Source organism: Morone saxatilis, unplaced genomic scaffold (assembly GCF_004916995.1).
Source record: "Morone saxatilis isolate NCDOM2014 unplaced genomic scaffold, NCSU_SB_2.0 Contig7, whole genome shotgun sequence".
NCBI lineage: Eukaryota > Metazoa > Chordata > Actinopteri > Moronidae > Morone > Morone saxatilis.
Genome location: NW_023340246.1, coordinates 21556426 through 21578024, shown reverse-complemented (window position 1 = coordinate 21578024; position 21599 = coordinate 21556426). Strand labels below are relative to the sequence as shown.

General features: G+C 40.3%; 1 protein-coding gene across 4 annotated transcripts in view; it reads right to left on the bottom strand.

The window, feature by feature from the left end:
* The window catches only part of col12a1b (collagen, type XII, alpha 1b), a 136562-nt gene that overhangs the window by 32152 nt on the left and 82811 nt on the right, over positions 1-21599 (bottom strand). For all 4 annotated transcript variants that reach the window (XM_035678794.1, XM_035678796.1, XM_035678793.1 and 1 more), the window contains 15 exons: positions 18576-18718; positions 14902-15031; positions 14231-14373; positions 13041-13170; positions 11943-12062; positions 10464-10616; positions 9371-9487; positions 5939-6091; positions 4068-4142; positions 2648-2787; positions 1817-1940; positions 1581-1724; positions 1018-1182; positions 872-910; positions 636-774 (listed from right to left, as the gene is read on the bottom strand). In XM_035678794.1, the coding sequence (XP_035534687.1) occupies positions 636-774; positions 872-910; positions 1018-1182; positions 1581-1724; positions 1817-1940; positions 2648-2787; positions 4068-4142; positions 5939-6091; positions 9371-9487; positions 10464-10616; positions 11943-12062; positions 13041-13170; positions 14231-14373; positions 14902-15031; positions 18576-18718 (1915 nt within the window). The remainder of the gene's footprint in view (positions 1-635; positions 775-871; positions 911-1017; positions 1183-1580; positions 1725-1816; positions 1941-2647; positions 2788-4067; positions 4143-5938; positions 6092-9370; positions 9488-10463; positions 10617-11942; positions 12063-13040; positions 13171-14230; positions 14374-14901; positions 15032-18575; positions 18719-21599) is intronic.

The window sequence follows — 21599 nt, the reverse complement described above, 5'->3', positions numbered from 1 at the left end:
CCAGATTCTGTTGTTGACTGTTTCTCTCGTCAAATCTGTTCACAAACACATTTTACTGTTTATCTGGAATATGAAAAAGTTTGTGTTTCCTGCTCCACAAACCAATGGTTGACGTCACAATAGTTTCACACAAGTGTAAACATATCGATCTTATTACTAACTCAAACAATGCACGCTATTCGTGCCATGTTTGTTAGCTCGTTAGCTGATTTTCAAGCTAGCCACTGTTCCACTAGCAACAGACATATTTTTCATAAAGGTTTTCTAAAATCTTATCTATCTTCTGTACTGCGAACACAATTTGAACATCTCACCATTATAAACCTTGCGAGGTAGCTGGGCTCGCAAGATCATAAAGTGATAAGATTACGTGAGAATCTATCTAGCCGGGCTTCAATCTGTGTGCTTTGTGTCTTATCCCAGCAACCAGACCAATCAGAGTCTTATGAGGAACTACTGGCAGCTGTGGTCTAATTTCAGCCTCCAGGGCAGCTTTTTCTCTAAGACCTCTTTAAGTCAACCTCAAACTGTCACCTGTGTGAATGTAAAGCAGGTTGGTGCTGGCACTGTTCTGCTCAACCAATCGACAGACTAAACAGGACAAAATCAGAGTTATAGGACAACGTGAGACTCACGTTGAGGGCTGATTCAGGAAGGCATTTTTGTGCAGTCTGTATGCTGTGTAGCTGTTGAAGGAGCCCGGCTCCATTGAGACGCCTTTAACGTAACCGTAGGTTTTCTCTGTCAGGTTGAATGCCTCCAGCATCCTGAAGCCTGAAACACAACAGATGAGGAGTTTTGGAAATCTGACTGAAAAGTTTACAGTGTTTCTCCTATGTTAACATCTTCCTGCATCATTGCTTGCACGTACCAGGTGAAGTGAATCCATTCAGGAAAATCAAGGGACATGCTGTGGAACAGGAAAGAATAATTAATTAATAATTAATTAATTATAGAACCCAAATTCGGTTTCCCGGATATTTTGTTACGATTTGTTCATTTGTTGTGCAAACTTACATGATGTTGCGGTTTCACAAATGAAGGTAATCAGGTTTTCTTTGATGGTGTCAAAAGCGTCAAAGTCGTCCACAACGAAGACGTGTCTCTCGCTGGGTTTGCTGCCGATCTGCTGCAACTCGACGAAATCCACGTCGGCAACACCGATGGCAAAAACACTGTAACCTGAGGACGAGGGCAGAAATACAGTCATAGACAGTTAACATAAGAGTTTACTGGTACAATTTCTGTCTGCAGAAGCACCAAATTCTCTCTCGGGCTGCAAGATTATTTTCATTATTGATTCATCTGCCAATCATTTAATCTATTAGTTTATTCGGTCCATAAAATTACAAAAAAGATACCCAAAGATATTCCGTTTACTGTCACACAGGCCCAAAGAAACCAGAAAATATTCACATTTGAGAAGCTAAAATCAGAGAATTTGTACAAAAATAACTCAAAACGATGAATTGATAATCAAAATAACTGGCAACTAGTCGACTAATCGCTGCATCTCTAATTCTGTCAAGTTATTATATTCAGACTGGCTTTCAGGTGGATTATTTTGCACTCAGTCTTACCTGCGTTCTGCAGCTTGGCAGCGTTCTTCTTCACTTCGTCCTGTGAGCGTCCGTCAGTGATTGCTACGACTACCTTGGGGACATTTCTCCTCATTCCATTTTCGAGAGAAAAGGCCTTCTCATAGGTGTGTTTGAGCGCCACGCCTGCTCAACAGAGGAAAACCGTGTCAGAAAAACTGTCTGTCTGTCTGTCTGTCTGTCTGTCTGTCTGTCTGTCACCCTGTGTGAGATCAAACCTGTCTTGGTGTTTCCTCCTCTGTAGCGGATTTGAGGAAGTGAACCCATGGCATTAGATTTGTTGTGATAGGCGTTCAGCCTGAACTCTGTCTTTGCTTCGTCGCTGTACTGCACAAAAGACACCTGTAGGGAAACATCACGGACATTAGCGAGAAACCAGGTCAGGTACGGTTCGATATAAAACTCCAAATCACAGGAGGGTTGACCACCAGTACAGGATGTGACAACCTTGCCTTGGACATTTTAAAAAGGAAAACACAAACTAAAGTCAACTCAACGATAAAAAAATGAAGAAAAAGCTACAAAGTACTACAAATACAGAAAGAATATAGAATACAACCAAAAACTGCAAAGAAACAGAACAATTTTGTATTACACAAGAAAAATTATGTACATTTTTTTATACACTTTTATGTATGAAAATATAAAATACTGGACAATAACATTAGCATAGATCAATATATACTGATATGAGAGCTTCATTAATCCAATCCAATATAGAGCTCACTTTCTCTGGAACACTTAATAAAATAAATAAAATAAAATATATTTTTTTCTTTAGTTGTCAATTGTTCCCATCTTTTGTTTCTTTTACCTGCTTGTTAGTTTTGTTTTCCAGTTTTGTTTTGCTTATTAGTTTGTCGGATGTTTATAATTACACTGGATTTAATCTTTTTATCTGTACTGGAACGACTTTTAATGAGCCCCATGCCTTCCTCCCTCCACTAAGCGTTATTACTGTAGGTTTTCTACAATGTTTTAATTGTGCAAATAAAAACTATTGCAGCGTGACATCAGTCACTGTCTTGCTGTTGGTTTTTGATACAAACCTGCATTCCCGAGGGTCCGATTTTGTCGAAGGCGCCGATCATGCCAGACACGAACTGCACAACTTTGGTGAAGCTCTCCTCGCCGATGCTCCAGGAGCCGTCGATGAGGAACACCACATCTGCTTTGGCGCCTTTGCAAACTGAGGCGAGAAAACAAATCAATATGGAGCTTTTTAAAAAGTCCACCGGCCAGACCTCAGGGCAGCATCGCAAACACCAGCAGAGAAAATGGCATCATCACACGGCATCATTATTGTTTGCGAGCTGCGGCGCATTAAAAGAGTCAGCTGAGAGCGTGCAACAAAACAAAACGATTGAGAAAAAATGACGAGATGGGGCCACGTATAGTAATTATGGGTTTCACCGATAAAAAAAATACTGGCAAAACAAAACAAGCAACATTTGGTCACCAGAAGGGTAGAAAGTGAGCTCTCGTTAATGGGTTCCTCTCAGACGAAAACGAATTGGGCAAAAAAGCTTTGAATAATCTTTGCCTCATGTGATGCAGCACACTGTTGTAATCTCTATTCTCTCCTCCCGGTCAGAGATTTATAAACAAGTTTTACACAACAGCAAACGGCACAAACAGATTCTTTGGACTGCTCTGTCTTCCTTTTTCAACACCTAAGTTGTTGGTTCTTAACGGGCGTGTTCCACCTCACGCGCCCCGCGGGGGCCAGCAGCACATGTGGCGGCTATTAATCCACTGCTGGCACAAGTCAGATCCAGAAGGAGTCAGTGTTCAAACCATCGCCTCAGCCAGAACGCTGCGCTGAGGAGTTTCCAATCGGACCTGAGCTTGAATGAAAAGACTCCATCCATTCAGGGCTGGGATGAGCGGAGAGTTTTGGGGCTTTTAGGGTAGCAACAGTGTTTCTGAACTGAGTTGTCTTCTAGGCTTCCTTTAGCTTCCACTGATACTCAGAAAACAACAAACTTTGCTAAATTTGCATTGATACTTGGGGTGGGGCTCCATTCATTTCAACAGAAGTTGCTCAGTGCTGCATGAAGCCAATAAAGCTTGACAGATCTTCCACATATGCTTCAGCATCGTATGGCCCATAGAGAAAGCACACTACAGTCTTTTGCCGGCCAAGCCACTACATTTTTGGCCTTCCTTGAACTTGAACTTGAATAGAAATAAAATTATTCGATCGTGCAGCTTTTCAAATGTTATCGGACCAAATGGATCAAATTCTAATAGTGAAATGAGTAATTCTGCTCAAAAAAACGTAGGTACTGTTTTACAGCCGCTTCTTTCACAATGTAAACTCTTCCTGGGGTCATTGTGACTGTCAGCCTACAATAGAACAGTAACCTTACTAAATAAGTTAAGAAAAAAACTAAATAAGAGAGAAAATCAATTATATTCTGATCTGTTGTACCAAAATCTACTCTGAGTCGAACTTTAAGCACTGACCTGCCCATCCTGGGGGGATGGTGGGTATAGGGATCGGCGGTGGCGGGAGCGTTGGAGCTGGAGTTGGCTTCACCACTGTGAGAAAGAAACACAGTATTTGTAATAAATACAGTAAACAACAGTAAACATGTCATCGGATGAAGTCATTGTTTTGGATCCGTCCTGTGAGGTGACGTTACTCTGAATCATGCTTCATATCTCACACACGTTCCGATTGGAAGACGGAGCTTGTTATCGTGTTTTCTCTTGTAAATCGGAGGTGTCGGGCTCTGGAGGGATTTTATGTCTGTTTTCACATCAGCGATGTGGAGGCTGTCGAACATAAACACCTCACTACAGTCTGACAGCATCTAAAAACTTACATTTATTTTGAATAATATCTCAAATACGTCCAGTTTGATTAGAAAAACCTGAGCCAGCAACAACGTTATTTGTCAGATTAATCTGTAAGTACACAGTGCTACATCATCGACATATAAAAGATGGATGTTTCCACTTCCTCCCACAAAAATGAAGCCAAAATATCTTGGATATGGCCACCCACACGCCCGGCTCAGCTGTCAATCATAACGTGAAACTCCCTTTTTATATCTTCAAATAACTAATTAAAACCAAACTGATGATAAAAATGAACACTTAAACGAACATCAGGTTGATAAGAACGACCTAAAATGACAGAAACGATAGATAGAGAGGGTTTGGCTTCACTTTCGGAGAGCTGTCATGTCGTCCATCTTTATATATGTCGATTAAAAAAAGACATTTTTTATATATTTCCAATGTTGTTTCTGCTGCATTTGAACAGCACATACGGTGCATCTCATTTAATTTTAATCTGATGTGGCGAATAAGTGTAATAACAGAACACACAGCACCAGCAAGTTTGTAAAATGTAAGATTTTGACCTGTGTGTAAGTCATAAATAATGCCCTCAGTGGGGTAAATCAGGTCAAATGTTTACTCGGATCATAACTCATCCTATAATTCACCTATGGACATGTCTTTAAGGCAGAGTTCACCTGAATTTACCGTTACAATTTTCCAGTAGGATCCAGTCCAAAAACGTTCAATCTCCATAATTTATAACTCCACTGACTCTCATAACTCTGACTTGGTGTGCCAATACCTGACAACCAATGGGACCATTTCCTTGATCTGGTCCACTCTTCTTCTATGTTTGCAGCTTATTGCAATGTACGGTTCAGAGTAAATTATACAGATATACAAATGCCCCAGTTGGTAAAAACTGACCCAGACGGCAGTAGCGTCAAATATTTTCGCACACTTGACCTTAAATCACAACCCCTCACAGCTCCATTTGGAGTCCTATCACTTGTGACACCCATTGTGTTCTGGTGTTTATAACTCTCTTATCTAGACCCGTGTTTTTTTGTTTCTGGGAGCCCTTTTTCTATCATTTAGTAAAATAATTGACATATTTTGTGGATATTTTATACTATATATCATATAGTTATATTATACTCAGTAACTGCAAGAAGTTTGTGTAAAACGAGTGATTTGGATGAATTTTGAGTAGATTATTTCCTGTTTAGGAAACTTTTTAAACAATTCTCTGTCTGTATTATAACAATCATACTGACTTAATGGCCTTCTTTTTTTAACAAATTTGCTGTTTTCTTCTTCCCGACGCTTGGTCATTGTTCTATTAGACAATTTACTTTACATTTCTTCACATTAGTGAACCAAATGTTGAGATATAGGCCTAAAAATCAAGAAGGCCTTGCCACCCTCCATGAAGTCTTGGTGACCCCTAGATAATGTCACGGTTTACTGTCCACAATACTGGTGTAAAATCAATAAAAAGCTTAAATGTTCCAGTAATTTTCTTTCAGTCTTTGAGAAATACTTACGTGTTTTCTCATCAACGCTGACTCCCGGACCCTCCAGATTTGGGGTCTGAACGAAGACGGTGGCTGTGTAGTTAGCGTCGGGAGAAAGTCCGTCAAAGCAGTATTGAGGCAGACCGGCGGGGATGGTGATCTCATGTTGGCCTTTACTGGAGGCTGCAGAGGAAACATGGAGAAAAATCTGTTGTTTAAACACTGATTCATGCTCAAACATTTTAATTAAGTCTTCCATATACTTCAGTAACGGTCTATTCTGATGAAACGGCTGCTTTAGTAGCAAATTAAATGACTAAACTAACTGTAGCTTGCCAGTAGCGCAGTACCGATCACTTCTTGTTTATTAAAACATTTTCATGGGACTCATCAATCGGAGGAGGGAAGTGATGTCCTGATGGCTGGAATTTCCTAGTTCCATTGTTCCATTGTGTATAAATCACACCCAGTGGGTTTTATATCATTTTTTAGCTCTGAATCATCATGAAAGATTAATATAAGTGCTGAAAACTAAGATATTTATTCATTATATGTATCTCAAGGGGTATAATTACCACTGACTCAAAGATTACTTCCCCAGGTGTTACCATTTCTGGCTTTTAAAACTAACAACTGGTCCTGCTGGCTGAAAATGTTGGAGATTTCAGCTTCACAAACAACGAAAAATTTATTTTCTAGCTATTTTACAGTATTTGGCTGTTTCTGTGTTCCAACTGTATATAAGTTTGGATTTATTGTTACTTAGTTTCACATATTAATTTCACATATTAAATATTTTTAGAGTGACTTTTAAAATCTCTGACAACTTATCAAATCTTCAGCATTTCTCTGTTACACTGAAGTTCCGGAATTTCCCCATTGTGGGACAAATAAAGGAATATCTTATCTTATCTTATCTTAAGTTTACTTTTCAATGAAGAAGAGATCTTGTGTTTTTAGTGTCTTCAGTTGATCGGTCAGAACTTAGCTAGCCAATTTACATCAATTTAGTCATCAATTAAGTTTTGCTAACATTAGCTAACTTAAGATGTGACTGTATAAATCTGTCGTGTGAAATATAAAAAAAAAAAATATTCTGTGTAGAATTATGATGCAGACTGATAGAGAAATACATTTACAATTTAAAACACCTTTAAGTTGTGTTTCACAATTGCTTGTATTGTTCTTTTTTTTCCAATTAGTTTTGTCTGATTTGTTGTAAAGCACTTAAGTGACTTTGCTTTTGTCTTTTCTCTCAGTTTCCAACCCCCATCAAGCAGGAAAACAGTATTTTTGAGCCTTTGAGTCTTTTGTTGCTGTACTTTATGTTTTGTTGCTAATGGAGGAAAATAAAAGGTTACTTAATGCTTCTGAAATCCTACAAAAGCTCTCATCCATGTCAACGTCTGTGAGATGAACCGACCCGACAGCTGACACTTCCACTGACATGTTTACGTCTCTGTTTGGCCGGGCAGTGATATATTGATAATAAGGTTTCCTATTTACACTGCACGTTCTAGTAAGCACAAACAAGCAAAAAGCATGTTTATTGCAGAGACGCTGCTCTTCAGTGTCCTGACAGAACAACTCTTAAGTTGGAGGGATTGCATCTCTCGCTGTCAAATGAAAGAACCCAGCAGCTCCGGTGATGCGGTACTTTCAGAAAAGGCTCTGTAATATCAACAAATTATGATCGAAGTCACTTAATATAAATTGTTCTGGGAAAACACATGCCTCTACTCCAAAACAGTGGCGCTCATTTATCAAGATAGAAGATACACAGAGATCTGTACGGAAAGCGATATTGACAAAATATAATCCCTGAGATATTTCAGCTGGATATTAGATAATTCTGAGTCTTAAAAACTTTGCACCCTCATGTTCTTCTTCTCACCCTCTCTCCTCTGCTTTGCTTCTGTATATCATGATAATGAGAAACCTTCTCAATATAACTTAGTATCACAAAGTCATTATTTTGAGTAATCCCTCATTATAATGACTTACAGAATCTTTTCTCCATCACATTGGCAGAACTGGGCTTCCATACAGCCGCGGCCTCCCTCAACATTCCCCGCTCGCAGTTTTTCCACTTACTCATCTCACCACCGTCTCCGACCGCTGTTTGTGTTTCCATTTGAGAACAAACAGTTGACTGATTTGTTGACTTGAGAGCAGCGTCTGCTGCCTTTCACCGGGTCGGAGGATTTCTGATCCTCTGCTAGTGGTTAACCCAGCATCTGTCTCACGCTAGCAGACCCATATTTGTTCTGGCAGCACGTTGCAGCGGCCCGAATTGCTAATGACTACCATATAGATACTCAAATATGGATGCTCCCTTTCTGGATTTTCCTGCTCTTCAACCACTAACCCGTGTCCGTGTGTGAATACGAACCAGATGGGATTCAAAGACCCTGCAGTAATTGAAAAGGATGTAATCTTTACAGACGGAGACACAATTAAAGCTTGGTGGTCGGACGCTTTCAATCCCAGGCCAAAGCTTGCATCCTGCTCCGAGTAATAATCACAATGAGGAGGACTAAAGATAAACAGTCTCTGGGAGCGGGGGGGGGGGATAAAGTCTAGACGCGATCCCAACAGCCGACACAGTCTGCTAAACGCCATGAAGGGTCCGCCTGAAATCGGCAGAGGATCTGTAGCATCAGAGATGAGCTCATCTGCCTTCAAAACATCTGCTGGGAGTCTTGTTGCACACACTGCCGCATGCTTCACCTCAAACAAGTCACCTCTGATCAAGATCTGACTGTTTGAGGCGGACCATGCCATCGTCATCAGGTGCACATGAATCTAATGCATCTGCAGAAGTATCAACAGAGACAGCTGACGAAATGCTTCACAAGAAATTTGGTTTATTCTGTTGAAAGGGAGTTGATTTCTGACATTTAAACCTTATTAGTAGAGATTCTGCAACCGTTCTCTGATGTTAAACCACTGTGGTTCAGGTTTGTTTGGGTTTGTTCTGTATCTGAAATGATTTTGTGTTGTGTCTGTTTGAGTTTTCTCACCTGTAATCTAAAATGACTCAATTATAGCAACAATTCTGCTGATTTATTAATCATTTAGGGTTTGTTGGTTTCTGCTTCTCAAAAGTAAAAAACAGTCAAAGAAAATATATTCACAGTAAAGAAAAGCAGCATCTTTTGGACTGTTATCTCTGTTTTATACTTCATAGTGTACAGCACATATTTTAATAATATTTATTCATATTTTGTATATATGTTTCCTGACTTTCTTAATTTCTCAGTGTTATACACCAATACTCTACCGTAAAATCTTTGTACGTAAAGATTTAACGAGAGTTGTTACTGAAACTTATAGAACCTGTTAACTGATATTCATATTATATGGAAATAAATGGGAACCAATGGCTGCCTGACACTGCACAGAACTGGTCAGAAAAGACGGCGTGTAAATCGCTATACAGTGACAGTGGAGCAGACTTACGGTCCTTAGGGTTCAGCTTGATGCGGTACGATGTGGCCGCCCTGTGAGGAGACCATTTGATGCAGAACTTGTCGTGGTCCACGTTGTAGGTCTCGATTTTGGTCACATTCAGGTAGACTGCAGAGGACAGGAAGTCATATTTCAACATTAAACAGACCAAAGAGACAGTTTGAGGGTTCGTACAACCTGTGAGATACAGAACGGTGCAAATTTATATCTGTTCAAAGGTTGTCTTTCATGGTTTTTGTTGAAAAGATAAAGACTTATTTTGCCCTGCTTGTGTCAACTTTACATGACATAAGCATTTTTAACAACTTCGGCTATAAATAATCACTAATCATAATCCCTAAAATCTTTACATTCTTTAAAAACAACTGAGTTACATAAGTAAAACCTCCTGTCATCCTTTGGTTTGTGTCCAAGCATATAGTTTTAGAGGTTTAGATATAGTTTACCCTAGTATTTCAAGTCAGAATGGCTGCTGTGATAAAGGTCTGAAATCCAGAGGAACTGGGACATTTGAGTTTTTCAAATCTGCATTTTCAATGAATTACAATCATATTTTAAAACACAATAAACAGAAGTTGTTTGTATATCATTTATGACAAGTCCAAGACAGATCTCATGTCTCGAGTCCTGTAGGACAAATTCAAGTCAAGTAACAAGCTCTGAATGTAGACCACAGACTATAAACAGTGTTTTTTAGAAAGTTGAGACAAACTGATTCACCAGTTTAAAACCAAGTGTCAACCAAATAAAGCCAACATGAAAGTAACAAAACTTGCAGTTCCTCTAACGGCCATTAGAGGCTGACTCCAGCAGTGAGGCAATCTCCATAAGGCCCCAAAACAAAACTTTACAGCATAAATGAACATGTTTACAGCCTGGTACAAAAAGAACCATGAAATTCCCTTTAACTTATTAGGGCAGCAGGAACATCAGAGGTGGAGATCTCAAAAGCATAACTGGAGCATAAATATCGGAGAGCTATCTGCATGTCTGGACGCCACCAGGCGTACATGAGAAAATGTAATTTTGGAACAACCGACTGTTTACGTGACAGCAGAAATCCTGCGTTTGTTTCTGTACATACGTGTGGTTCCCTGTCCGGGGAGCGGGTCGCTCTGGCCGCCGCTGTACTGAGCCACCACTTCAAGATCGTAGCTGGTTCCAGGCTGTAGGTTGTGCAGAGTGTAAGAGGTCACGTCGCCCACGAAGAAATCTATGGGCTGGGCTGTGGTTGAGCCTGGAGATAAAACAGGAGTGAAAAAAGCAGGAGTGAATCATGGGTAATCACTGCGGTTTTTTGCTATTGTGTAACCAAACAAAACTCTCACATCTCACAGTCAGAAAACAAAGAGTGTCTGCGGAGAGAGGCCAAGTTCAACATCGAAGCATTCGAGTGCAAATTCTTCAAAATATGAGTGACAAAATAATCACAACTCAAGGGCCACTTACTCGCTTTTTCCTGAGTATCACTCTGAAATTTGCAGTGGTGGAAGAAGTACTCATATTTTACTTCAGTAAACGTAGTAATACCACAGTGTAGATAATCAGTGATGCATTAATGTGTTCATAACTTTAATGTTGGAGCTTGTTTTTTTACTTTATATACATGTAAATTTCCCATCGGGGGAAGTTTTATCTTATCTTAACCTATAATAATACATAATGATTTAATTATTGATTTAAGTTATTAAATAAAAGTAGTGGAGTAGACGTTTATAATGGCAATACTCAAGTAAAGTAAAAGTACCTCCAAATTTTTTTAATTTACTCAACAGTAGGGGTGTGACGAGATCTCGTGCCACGAGATTAAACTCGGCGATATTTCTCGTCGCGCTAAAAATCTGTCTCGCGCGATTTGTGAGCTATCCAAACTTCTATTTGTGACCTGTGGGGGCATAATGCGCCTTTGCAGCTAGCCTGCCAGAACTAAAGAAGGAGAAGGAAAAGAAGAAAAGGAGGAGAAGGAGGGGAAGCAGCAAGCAGCCAGAATAACGTCGGAAAATACCGATATTACCATTGAAGATGCCCCCGCCACTTTCAAATCATTTGTTTGGCAGCATTTTGGGTACCCGGCGGGGTTTCTTAAAATCTCATCTCGTCTCGTTCTCGTGAACCCAATATCGTGTCTCGTCTCGTCTCGTGAGCTGAGTGTATCGTCACACCCCTACTCAACAGTAATTAGTTACTTTGCAGCACTGTTGATTTCAGGCTTTACGCCGACTCAGAAAAGAGAAGAGCTCACGTCAACAGATCCAGATGTAAATCAGTAGTTCCCAACCTTTGTCCTTAAGGGACCCTCTATTATTTATTAAACTGACTCAGTGACATATTTTATGTATATTTCATATTAAAATAAAACTGTACAATGAACCCAAACAGTGAACAGTAATGGCAGAAAGTTTGTGTAAAACAAATTATTTGGATTTTGAGCAGATTATTTCCTGTAGGGAACGTTTTATACAATTCTCTGTCTGGATTATGTATTTTTATCATCATACAGACTTAATAGGCTTCAATCTGCTCATCAACATACAGAAACTGTGAGGTCATGTTGATGTCTCACCTGCAGGAGAGTAGATCAGTCTGTATCCTTGGACAGGAGCTGGAACCGGGTCCCAGGCCACCCTGAATCTGGTGTACCACTCGTCCGAGACGCGGAGGTTCCTGGGACTCAACAGGCCGACTGTGACAGAAAGGAGACACAACAACAATCAGCACCCACAAACAACATAACTGCATTTCCATTTCACCTCACTGGAGGCGACGTGAACTTACTGAACCTTCAAAGTTCTAAAACTGTATTCATCTTAAAACAAGTGGGGAAATCTGCTGCCTGTCCTGGTGTACTATCAGCTGTTTCATCGATTTTAATTAAATACATGAGAATATCTTGAAATGGAAAGCTTGAAAGCGAATCACTTTCAAACACAAGAGGTATATTATATGAAGTATATGAACTGCCTGAAGCTCATCAATATCCCTAAAATATCAAATATTCAGTCTGTGCTGAAAAGCCTAATACTTACAATATTGAAGCAAGCATTTTTAAAGTTTTAAAATTGCATTTTCTAACAATTTTGCACATTTTTGAGGCTTTACACAGTAAAAATGAGAAGAAGAAAAGAAACCTCAACAAAGAAGGAACTGACATCTGTCTGTACCTACATGGCAAAACTGGTCTGGCCCCATACAGTCGTCACTGGACCAGACCAATTTTGCAATGTGGGTCAAAAAATGACATTTTCTCAGCTTTAGACGGTATCATGGAGAACCCCTCCCATCCTCTATACGAGGACACGTTCAGCCACAGACTCGTACCTCATTGGCCTTGGAGCCTGCAGCCATTAGGCTCCACAACCAGGGCCTGAACCCCACATAGGAACTGTAAGACCTGCATTAATATATGTATACAATACACAATACACAATATAATCCCTACCTAAAAACACAAGTTTATTAATGTTGTTAGCTCACTTACAAGCCTACGGTGCTCTTTTTACTCTGATAAGCTGTTGAGTTCTGGCTCCGTGTTAAACACACTGTCAACCAGGAGAGATGTGATCCAGCAACTTAACCAACATTTCTCAACAGCAAAGAGTGCAGAGCTTCTCCTATTGCTGCTAATAAACCTGAACAGGTCTGAACAGCCTGTCTGCCTCACCTGTACGTCCGTCTCCATTGAGGGACCCTCCGGGGCCCTCAGCGTAGATGGCCTCTATGGTGATGTTGTACGGAGTGTCAGGGATCAGATTCTGCAGCATGGCGTTGTTTCTGTTCCCTGGAACCACAGTCTGAGGACCACAACAGCAAACAGTCAGACAGTGTTTGTACATTCACAGGTTATCCAGAGCAACAGGGAGCTTGTTTCCAGAAAGACGCCCTCTGGTCTGTTTGGGTGTGCCTTGTTTGTTTCTGATGGTTCATGTAATTGGCAGGCAGGGCCGTTCATTTAGGTTAACCGGGAGCAACCGGGGCCAGTGCTTATTACGAATGCGCTGTATACATGTCCAAAGAATGCTCCTAAAACCTGACAAATAATATCAGTAGATCCTATATTTCCTATTGGGAAAATGCTTTTTGGTGTCAAATTTGGGGTTTTGAGATTTTAAATAGCAAAATACAGTTTTTCTGATGCAAAGAGCGAAATCTCAGGGTTTGAAGTATTTACCCCCTAGACTTTAGAAATCGGTTGCCATTCCTTCAGCAGCGTAATCTCTGATAACAGGAAGGAATCCTTTTGTGTCCTGAAGCATTAAATCGTATTTCAGTTGGCTAATGAAAGCTGTGTACAAACTCTTTCCATTAGCCACAGATGCTAAATTGTGCTATTTGCGTGCATTTATAAATGTTTTTCCTGTCAGTCCCAGTCTGCAGAAATCCTTTCATCGCCGTCCTTTCGCTGTAGTTAGCTGACTCACACAGAACAGGTGCTACGCTAACAAGCGGAGGGAGAGCACAGCTGGGCCGTCTCCGCCCTCCACCTCTGGTCCAACTCGTTATTTAGGACTATTAATAACGTTATTATAGCCCAAATTATAGTGTTTGTTTAACAGAGCCTGTAATTAGTCTTACTAATCGGTGATTTATAACCTGAGCGAGCCAAGGGAATCCTGAGATGTGACTTCACCGCATAGTTAGCCTGGGACATCACGGCGAATGGCGAACAGCGAGAGTTTATCCAAAGCGTTTATCCAAAACAAGAAGACGTCATTACCTGAAATTAATCTCTCATTATTGCTAAACGCAAAGGGACGAGTGGTGGACATAAGATGGAGTTTTACTTTGTTGCCAGTTTTTTCCCCCAAAAACATAATTTTTAAGATTGGTTCGAATGAGCCTTGAGGTACTCACAAACTCGGTGATGGGGTCTCCGGTCATGGGAGCGTAGCTGATTCTGTACTGCCTCACTGGACCCTCTGCGTGGTCCCAGCCAATGGTGAGGGTGCTGGTGGTGGCATCAAACACACGCATATTCCTGGGACCAGCACGCGGCACTGCGGCAGAAACACATCAGTTTAACAAAACAGTGAGTCCGTCCAGCTCAACGCACCAAACTCAGATCGAACTGTCAAACTAGGCAGTGCTATCAGATATGCGATCCAGATTCTGTCTACTTGTTTGACTATTCTCTCTTCAAATCTGTTCACAAACAGTTTTATATTAACAGTCAAGAAGGAAACAGAAAGAGAAGTTATCATACTGGCTTTAATGTTGAAGTACCTAATAACCCTTCTTACTGTTTTACAGTTTTGGAGACTTCTCTGATCCTGTTTGTTCACTGTAATAGTTGTTTGTTTTGTGACAACCACAAAATGTAAATCATAGTTCTGTAGTACCACTAAATCATTAAGTGCCACTCATGATTTATCTAGACACCGATGACCCTGCTTGTTGAGATGATTTTGCAGTGCAGCTAGATATGACTCAGTGTAAATGTAAACAATTGTCAGCATGAGTCAGTCATTTGATTGTATGCATTGTATGTATACAGTGTCAGCATGTAAGATTGCTATTCTACTTACGTGTTTTGCCTTTGCTCTTGACCGGCGATGCCTCACCGTCGGCGTACAGAGCCGAGACGGTGACCGAATAGGGAGTATCTGGGATCAGGTTGTCCAGGAAGGCATTGTTAGAATTTCCTGGAACCAGGACCTTTTTGGAGAAGAAACCCAAGGGTCAAAAAATATATGAAGATCATCAACATCATCACAACAGCCACAGCAGGGAGACTGGCTATTCAAATGAGCGTCTTCATGCATTACATAAAGATCTGGCAGTGATAATGTACATAATGACCTCACTGCTCATCCCACATCCAGTTATCTCCCCGAGCATTCTGCTGCCAAAGTTTTCCTGAAACACTAACAAAGTGCTGGGAGGTTAGACGCCAAACAAATCATTCATTTAGTAAGTGGACTGACGGATAAACAGTTTCTGCTAGGAAGCGGCTGGAGAGTGCGGGGTCCGTCAGCGACTCGGAGTAGGTTCACGCGTGTAGCTCGACGTGTTTTCTAACAAGGGCAAGTGCAGGCCGTCTCTTGTCACTGGGATTATCACGGCATCTATCCTCTGCCCGATTGTGGGCCATAAAAACCCAGGAAATTACATCATGGGAAATATATCTGCTGCTTGAACTCGAGTCAACCTTCATCGAGAGCTTTTGTTTTAGTTAAAGCAAATATCTCAAAGGGTTTTGGACCCAAAGCTTCTGGCACACACGACCATGAAACAGGTTCCTCAGTGATGATGTTGCTGAGATCCCACAACTGGAAGCACATATACGCCTGCTGGCCTGGGGTCAAATCCCTCCAGTCAACTCAACAGTAAGGCTAATGGCTTGGCTGTTGGCCTTTTAAAACACAATGAATTACGTTAGACTGGAGGTGTAGTCATACAGTCATTTCCTGAAGGCAGAGCTGCTCTCGAGGGCTGAGATATAACGCTGGTTGAGGTAAACCTCAATGACCGGAGCCAAAGAATCCCAGTTCTTCCGGGTAATTAATGGGCTTTTAAGAGGCGTTGGGATTTCTGTATTAAAGAGTGTACTCGCATGATCCATTGATACGGTTCTCTTGACTAAGTAAAAAGCTGGGACGTTTGTTCATTTTTAAAAAGCCAATGAAGAAAACATGTTCCCAACATGATAGTTCACAATCAAAACAGAACAAGTTGTTGTCCATAGGTACAGTATGCTTCTTCTGTAAATGACTTGAACATCATGCATATTGTGTATTTGACTTCACTGAAAATACAATTTAATTTGAAGGCAGCATTTTGAAGCCCAGTAAAGAAATATAAAAACAATTAAAAGATGAGGATGCTTGTATTATAAAGCCTAGTGCTTTGCTGGTACCTAAAAATGTTGTCTAACAATGCTAAGGTGAGCTAGTTAGCCTAGCTTAGTGGTTCCCAACCTTTTTTCTTAAGGGACTTCCTAATATTTTGGAAACTGACAACCCCTGACTGATGAATTGTGAGACCTTTTCAGTGTTAGACCTCACTAAAACAGCTCTAGGTTGGTTACGTTTAACTCAACTAATGATACCAACCTAGAATTCTCTCTTTCAGAGTTGGTCTTAGGGAACTAAATTACTCTGTGATGGTTGACCAGTTTGGGCTTAATTATACTGAATTAGTCATCAAGAGTTGGTTAATCTTTGTTTGTCAGAACTTATTTTTGTTTCTCTATGTCTTTGCCAAACCAACTTCCTCTCAGACTAAAACACAATTAAAGACAATTAAAATGAAATACAACAGAAGGGAAAATAGATAAATGAAATGGTGACTACGGCGGATAATAAACCACTCAGTGTGATAACGTGGGGATGATACATTGTAAAGCACTATTAGCTTCACAACATCTTCAAAGCAGATCCTAATCATCAGAACAGCCAAATTAGATTATAGGCTTATGGCCCCAAAAACGTCAACCATAGGAGCTTTCAGTCAGTCACAGATGTGTTCAGTGTGCAATATTTCCAAACTTCAGTCACAGAGTTCAAACTCTTTCTGGGGAAATAAAGCCCCCTTCTTCTTCCCCTGCGATCCAGATATTTGCACTGGTGCATGAAATCAGTGCTAATGGAGAAATACAAAAAGCTGACAAGTCATGATTTCCATATTTTAAGAGCATCACCATAATGACTGCTGCTCAAACATCTGTGCAACATCAGCATGAACACTAAGTGAAACTAATAAGAACGGCCAAAAGGGACCACCTGTTGTTTCCATGAAATAGACCGACCCGGTGAAAGCTATGACCCTGCGTTGATTTCACTGTTTAATCAGATGTGGAGACAAGATGGATAAAACTGATTTAAACTCTCAGGCGACCAAAGTAGATGCAACCTGGTGCTATGAGTTTATAGTTCACACTCAATATACAGCTGTACAGTGTAACCAAGTGAGCCAACCAAGTCAAGACCAACAAGTCTCAAGTTAAATCCCAAGTCAGGGCCAAGAAGCCTCAACTCAAGAACCAAGTCAAGACCAATTAATGCCATGTCAAGAACAAAATCAATAACAGAAGTCCTCAAGTCAGGACCAAAAAGCCTGAATTTAAGACCCACAAGTCTCACTAAAAAGTTATAAAAGACTAAAAAGTCAAGAATCAATTCAAGAGTTACAAGTCCGAAGTCAAGACCATAAAATCTTAAGTCAATAACCAAATTTTTTAAGTCAATACGTACAAGTCTCATATCAGAACCAAAAAGTCTAAGTCAAGAGACAGTTCAAGAGTTAGCAGTCACAAGTCAAGACCAACAAGTTTCAAGAACCAGGTCAAGACCAACAAGTGCCAAGTCAAATCGGCAGTTTGAAGTCAAGATCTAGAGTCATGCCAGCACCAAAAAGTCCTAAAAGTCCAAAAGTCCATGTCAAGTCCCAAACCCCAAACTTTGTGTTTCATGACCTAAACAAGTCATGTACCCTTCACCAAATCAAATACAGTTTTTACATCTAAACATGATAATCCGTCTCATCAGTTGTCTGTGTGCTGGACTGCACTGAACCTTTACCTCCTTCTCACGATTTATTCAAGTCTTAATTCATCAGATTCATAACTCGAGTTGAGTTCGAGTCACATGACTTTGGTCTATACCTCCACTAAAATTCATCCAATTTAGCCAATTTGAAAACTTCTGTCTGTAATTATTCGATTAGTTGATCAACTAATTAGTCATGTTTCCGGCTTCTCAACATGAGGATTACCTGCTTATCACTGGAAACTGAATATCTTTGGGTTTTGGACTGCTGGTCAGACAAAACAAGACATCTGAAGATTTCACCATTGGCTTTGGAACATTATTTTTTGGCATTTTAAAAACTAAATGAACAATTGATTAATGGCAAATGAAATAATCATTAGTCCCAGTCCTATCTTCTATAATATCTTCTTTATCTTAAAACAAGCAAGACAAAAACTGCTTGTAGGATTAGATAATTCCCCTTTTTTCCAATACAATTTCACTTATCTCCAACAAGAAATTACCCTTTCAATGGAAAAAAAAATCATCTGCTCTCACTTGCAGGACTTTTTAAAAGCAACCTTCCAGAGTTATTTACTTTTTGTCTTTACATTTGTAGCTGTAATCCGTCTCCCTTTTGAGTGGAGGGGAAACCACCTCTTCCTGCCCTTGAGGCCAATTCTGTCGCTAATGACAGTTTGTGTTTTAACAGCTTAGAAAGGGTTACTCACCGATTCAGTGGGTTTGACTCCGGACAAGGGGGAATAAGCCACCCGGTACTGTTGAACCTGGCCTGAGGCGGGCTCCCAGCGCACGTTCAGGCTGTTGGGGGTGGGGTTGTACACCTGGATGTTCCTGGGGGGCGTGCGAGGGACTGCAGGGTCACAGAGGTTAAGAGAAAGTGAAGTGAGGAAGGTGGAATTGCTGACTTTCTTCACTTAGAACCATTTCAGGATCCAGAATATGACGGCTAATGCTGATGGATGCACAAACACAAGTGATTACATTCCTGAAAATCTCAGTTAGTAAGTAAACATAAATGGATCAAATGTCGAGCCAAGGATTAGAGCTTTTTTTTTCAAATGTCATAACTAATTTGAAACCCAATTCTTCAGACAATTTATAAAAGCTTAGAACCTCAGTGAACTTTTTAGAGAATTTAAAAAAATGAATGAATAAATCTGTTGTGTTCTGTTGAAGCTTAGAATTAAAACAAGCTGATTTCTGTTGGAATAACTTCCCAAATATCTGGATTTTATCAGCATTTAATGGAAGAATGAACTGTCTTTGCAGCAGGACGCAGTACATCACAGTCAAACTCGAGGTTGAACTCAAATGCTGAGTGCAGCAAAAGTCTCCTGCAGGAGAGTCATTTTATAGTGTCTATGTGGAGGACATGTAGAGAGAAGTAGCACAGTTTTGGGTTTATGCAAAAGCCTTTAACTTCCCTTTTAAACCAAACCAGATGTGCATATCCCCCTGGTATCTGGAGCTTTACCCAATAAAACAAAACTAGATGCATGCAGTAGGTAGACGCAGCCTCGTCCTCAATGAGGAAAAAATCTCCAGAGCAAAACCTTTCCCCTGAAGTTGTATAACCTCATTAAAAATAATCATTTAATACCTTTAAAATACAGAGGACACTTTGTCAGGATGTTTTACTTCTTTCATCCAAGGACAAAATTACCTTCTATCCTTCGGAGAGATTATGTAATCTTGATCTAATTTTGTGTTATTAATCGTTTTATAGCGCCTTTTTTCACATTTTGGACTGAAACGTTGTTTTTGTCCAGACAAAATGTGACAGATTCCTCCCGGGACAGAAACAGTAAAACTGAGTTACTGGTAATAAAAGATCATCAACGTCACATACAGACTCATATTCATTGATAGAGTGATTGCAGTGAGGACCAGTGTGTTGCTGCTGATTTGTTGAGGTCGCCTAACCTGCCAACAGACAATAATGGTTCGCTTCTAACTGCAGTCGGTACGCGGGACACTGAAGATGTCCTCGCTCTCAATCTGTTCCACAACCTTTTCAAACAACAGAGGTTACGTTGGTGGTGTTGTCTCAGATATTGGTTTTTGTTATTTTGAGAATGCACCAGTTCCAAATCAAACTCTTCTCCAGTACACTGTGTTTTATTCACCAAATGTTTGACAAAGAAGCCAAAATCATCCTCCAACACCACCCGGATGAAGACCAGAAAACCTTTGCTGAATAGTACACGATGTGCTGGAAAAGAGTTGTGTTTTCATTTTGATTAAATATTTCATCTTTCTTTACCCAGAGCCCAAACTTGTTCCAACAGTAATCTCTGCAGCAGCTAACCAGAATCTCAAGCCCGAACCCCGACCACGCACGGCAACGGTACATAGCAAAACTATTCGAAGGTGAAACAGACTTTGACACAAGATGAGTGAGTAATCCAGGAGTTTGAAGGTGAACACGTAGACAGATATTTTTTCTCTTGATTTATATCACTATGATTCTACCAGCTTATCATCAATTCAATTCAATCAATTTTATTTGTTATAGCGCCCAATCATAACAGAAGGTTATACTCAGGACACTTATTCAATAGAGCAGGTCAGAGACCAGAACTCACTTGTTACATTGTACAGGACCCAACAGTACCAACCATAGAGCAAGCACTTGGCGACTGGGCAAGGAAAAACTGCCTTAAAACAGGCAGAAACCTCGGACAGATCCCTTCGGCTCTAGGTGGGTGTCATCTGCGACGATTGACCAGTTGGGGGAGAAAAGAGAGAGAGAGAGAGACGAGACAGAGAAGAGACAGAGAGACAGAGAAGACAAAACAGATGTACAGCAACAACAGAGCCAACAACTACAATTAAACAGTTAAATGATCGATGACGATCAATGAAAAAGACGGTGACGACGGCTGACAAGCAGGCAACGACAGGGAACAGCTAGCAGCGACAAACAGCAACCGCAGCAACAATCAATAGTCAACAACAATAATAATAAATAACGAATAATATCAGTGAATATTAGCACAATGGCAGTCTAGCATGGACCATGGCAGGAGCATCCACCAGGATACCATTGAGAACCTGCAGGACGATACACAGAGTTGTTTACTCCCTAAACTCACAGTCGTAATCTGACATCCTCGAGCCTACCCTCGTTAGCTGTCCCCAGGTCAAGGGTGAGGGGTCAGGGCCCCTATAGGCTCTGGAACTCCCTGCCTGAGAGTCGAGTATCATTTACCTGCTTTTAAATATTTGCTTAAAACAAATCTTTACAGGACAGCCTTCAGTGACGTCTTATTTTAATTATTAAATGTTTTGTTTGGTTACTTATATTTTATCTTTGTTGCTTTTTATCTCATTTATTGTGTCAATCACTTGTTTAGATAGGTGCTATATAAATAAAATTATATGATTAAAATATTATGATTATTATTATTAGTGTAGGAGCTGTTTATCATGGTGTCTATCATGGTATCCACGTGTCACCAGGGCGTCATCATTGTGTTGTCATTATACTGATTCTGTGTGTCTCTCCTTTCGATGGCTCTGTTTGTATCTGCATATTCTTTCCACTGCTTTTATTGTTGATTATATTTCTGATGCTTTTATTCTTTACGTCTGTGCTTTCATCTATTTCCTGCCTGGGGACTACAGAGGAAAATTTGCCTTTCTGGCTAACTGTGGCATTTTTTCATAAATGTTATTAATATGCAGTGTCCCAGTGATGTTATCCTACATTGGCCAGCAGTGGGTTAACA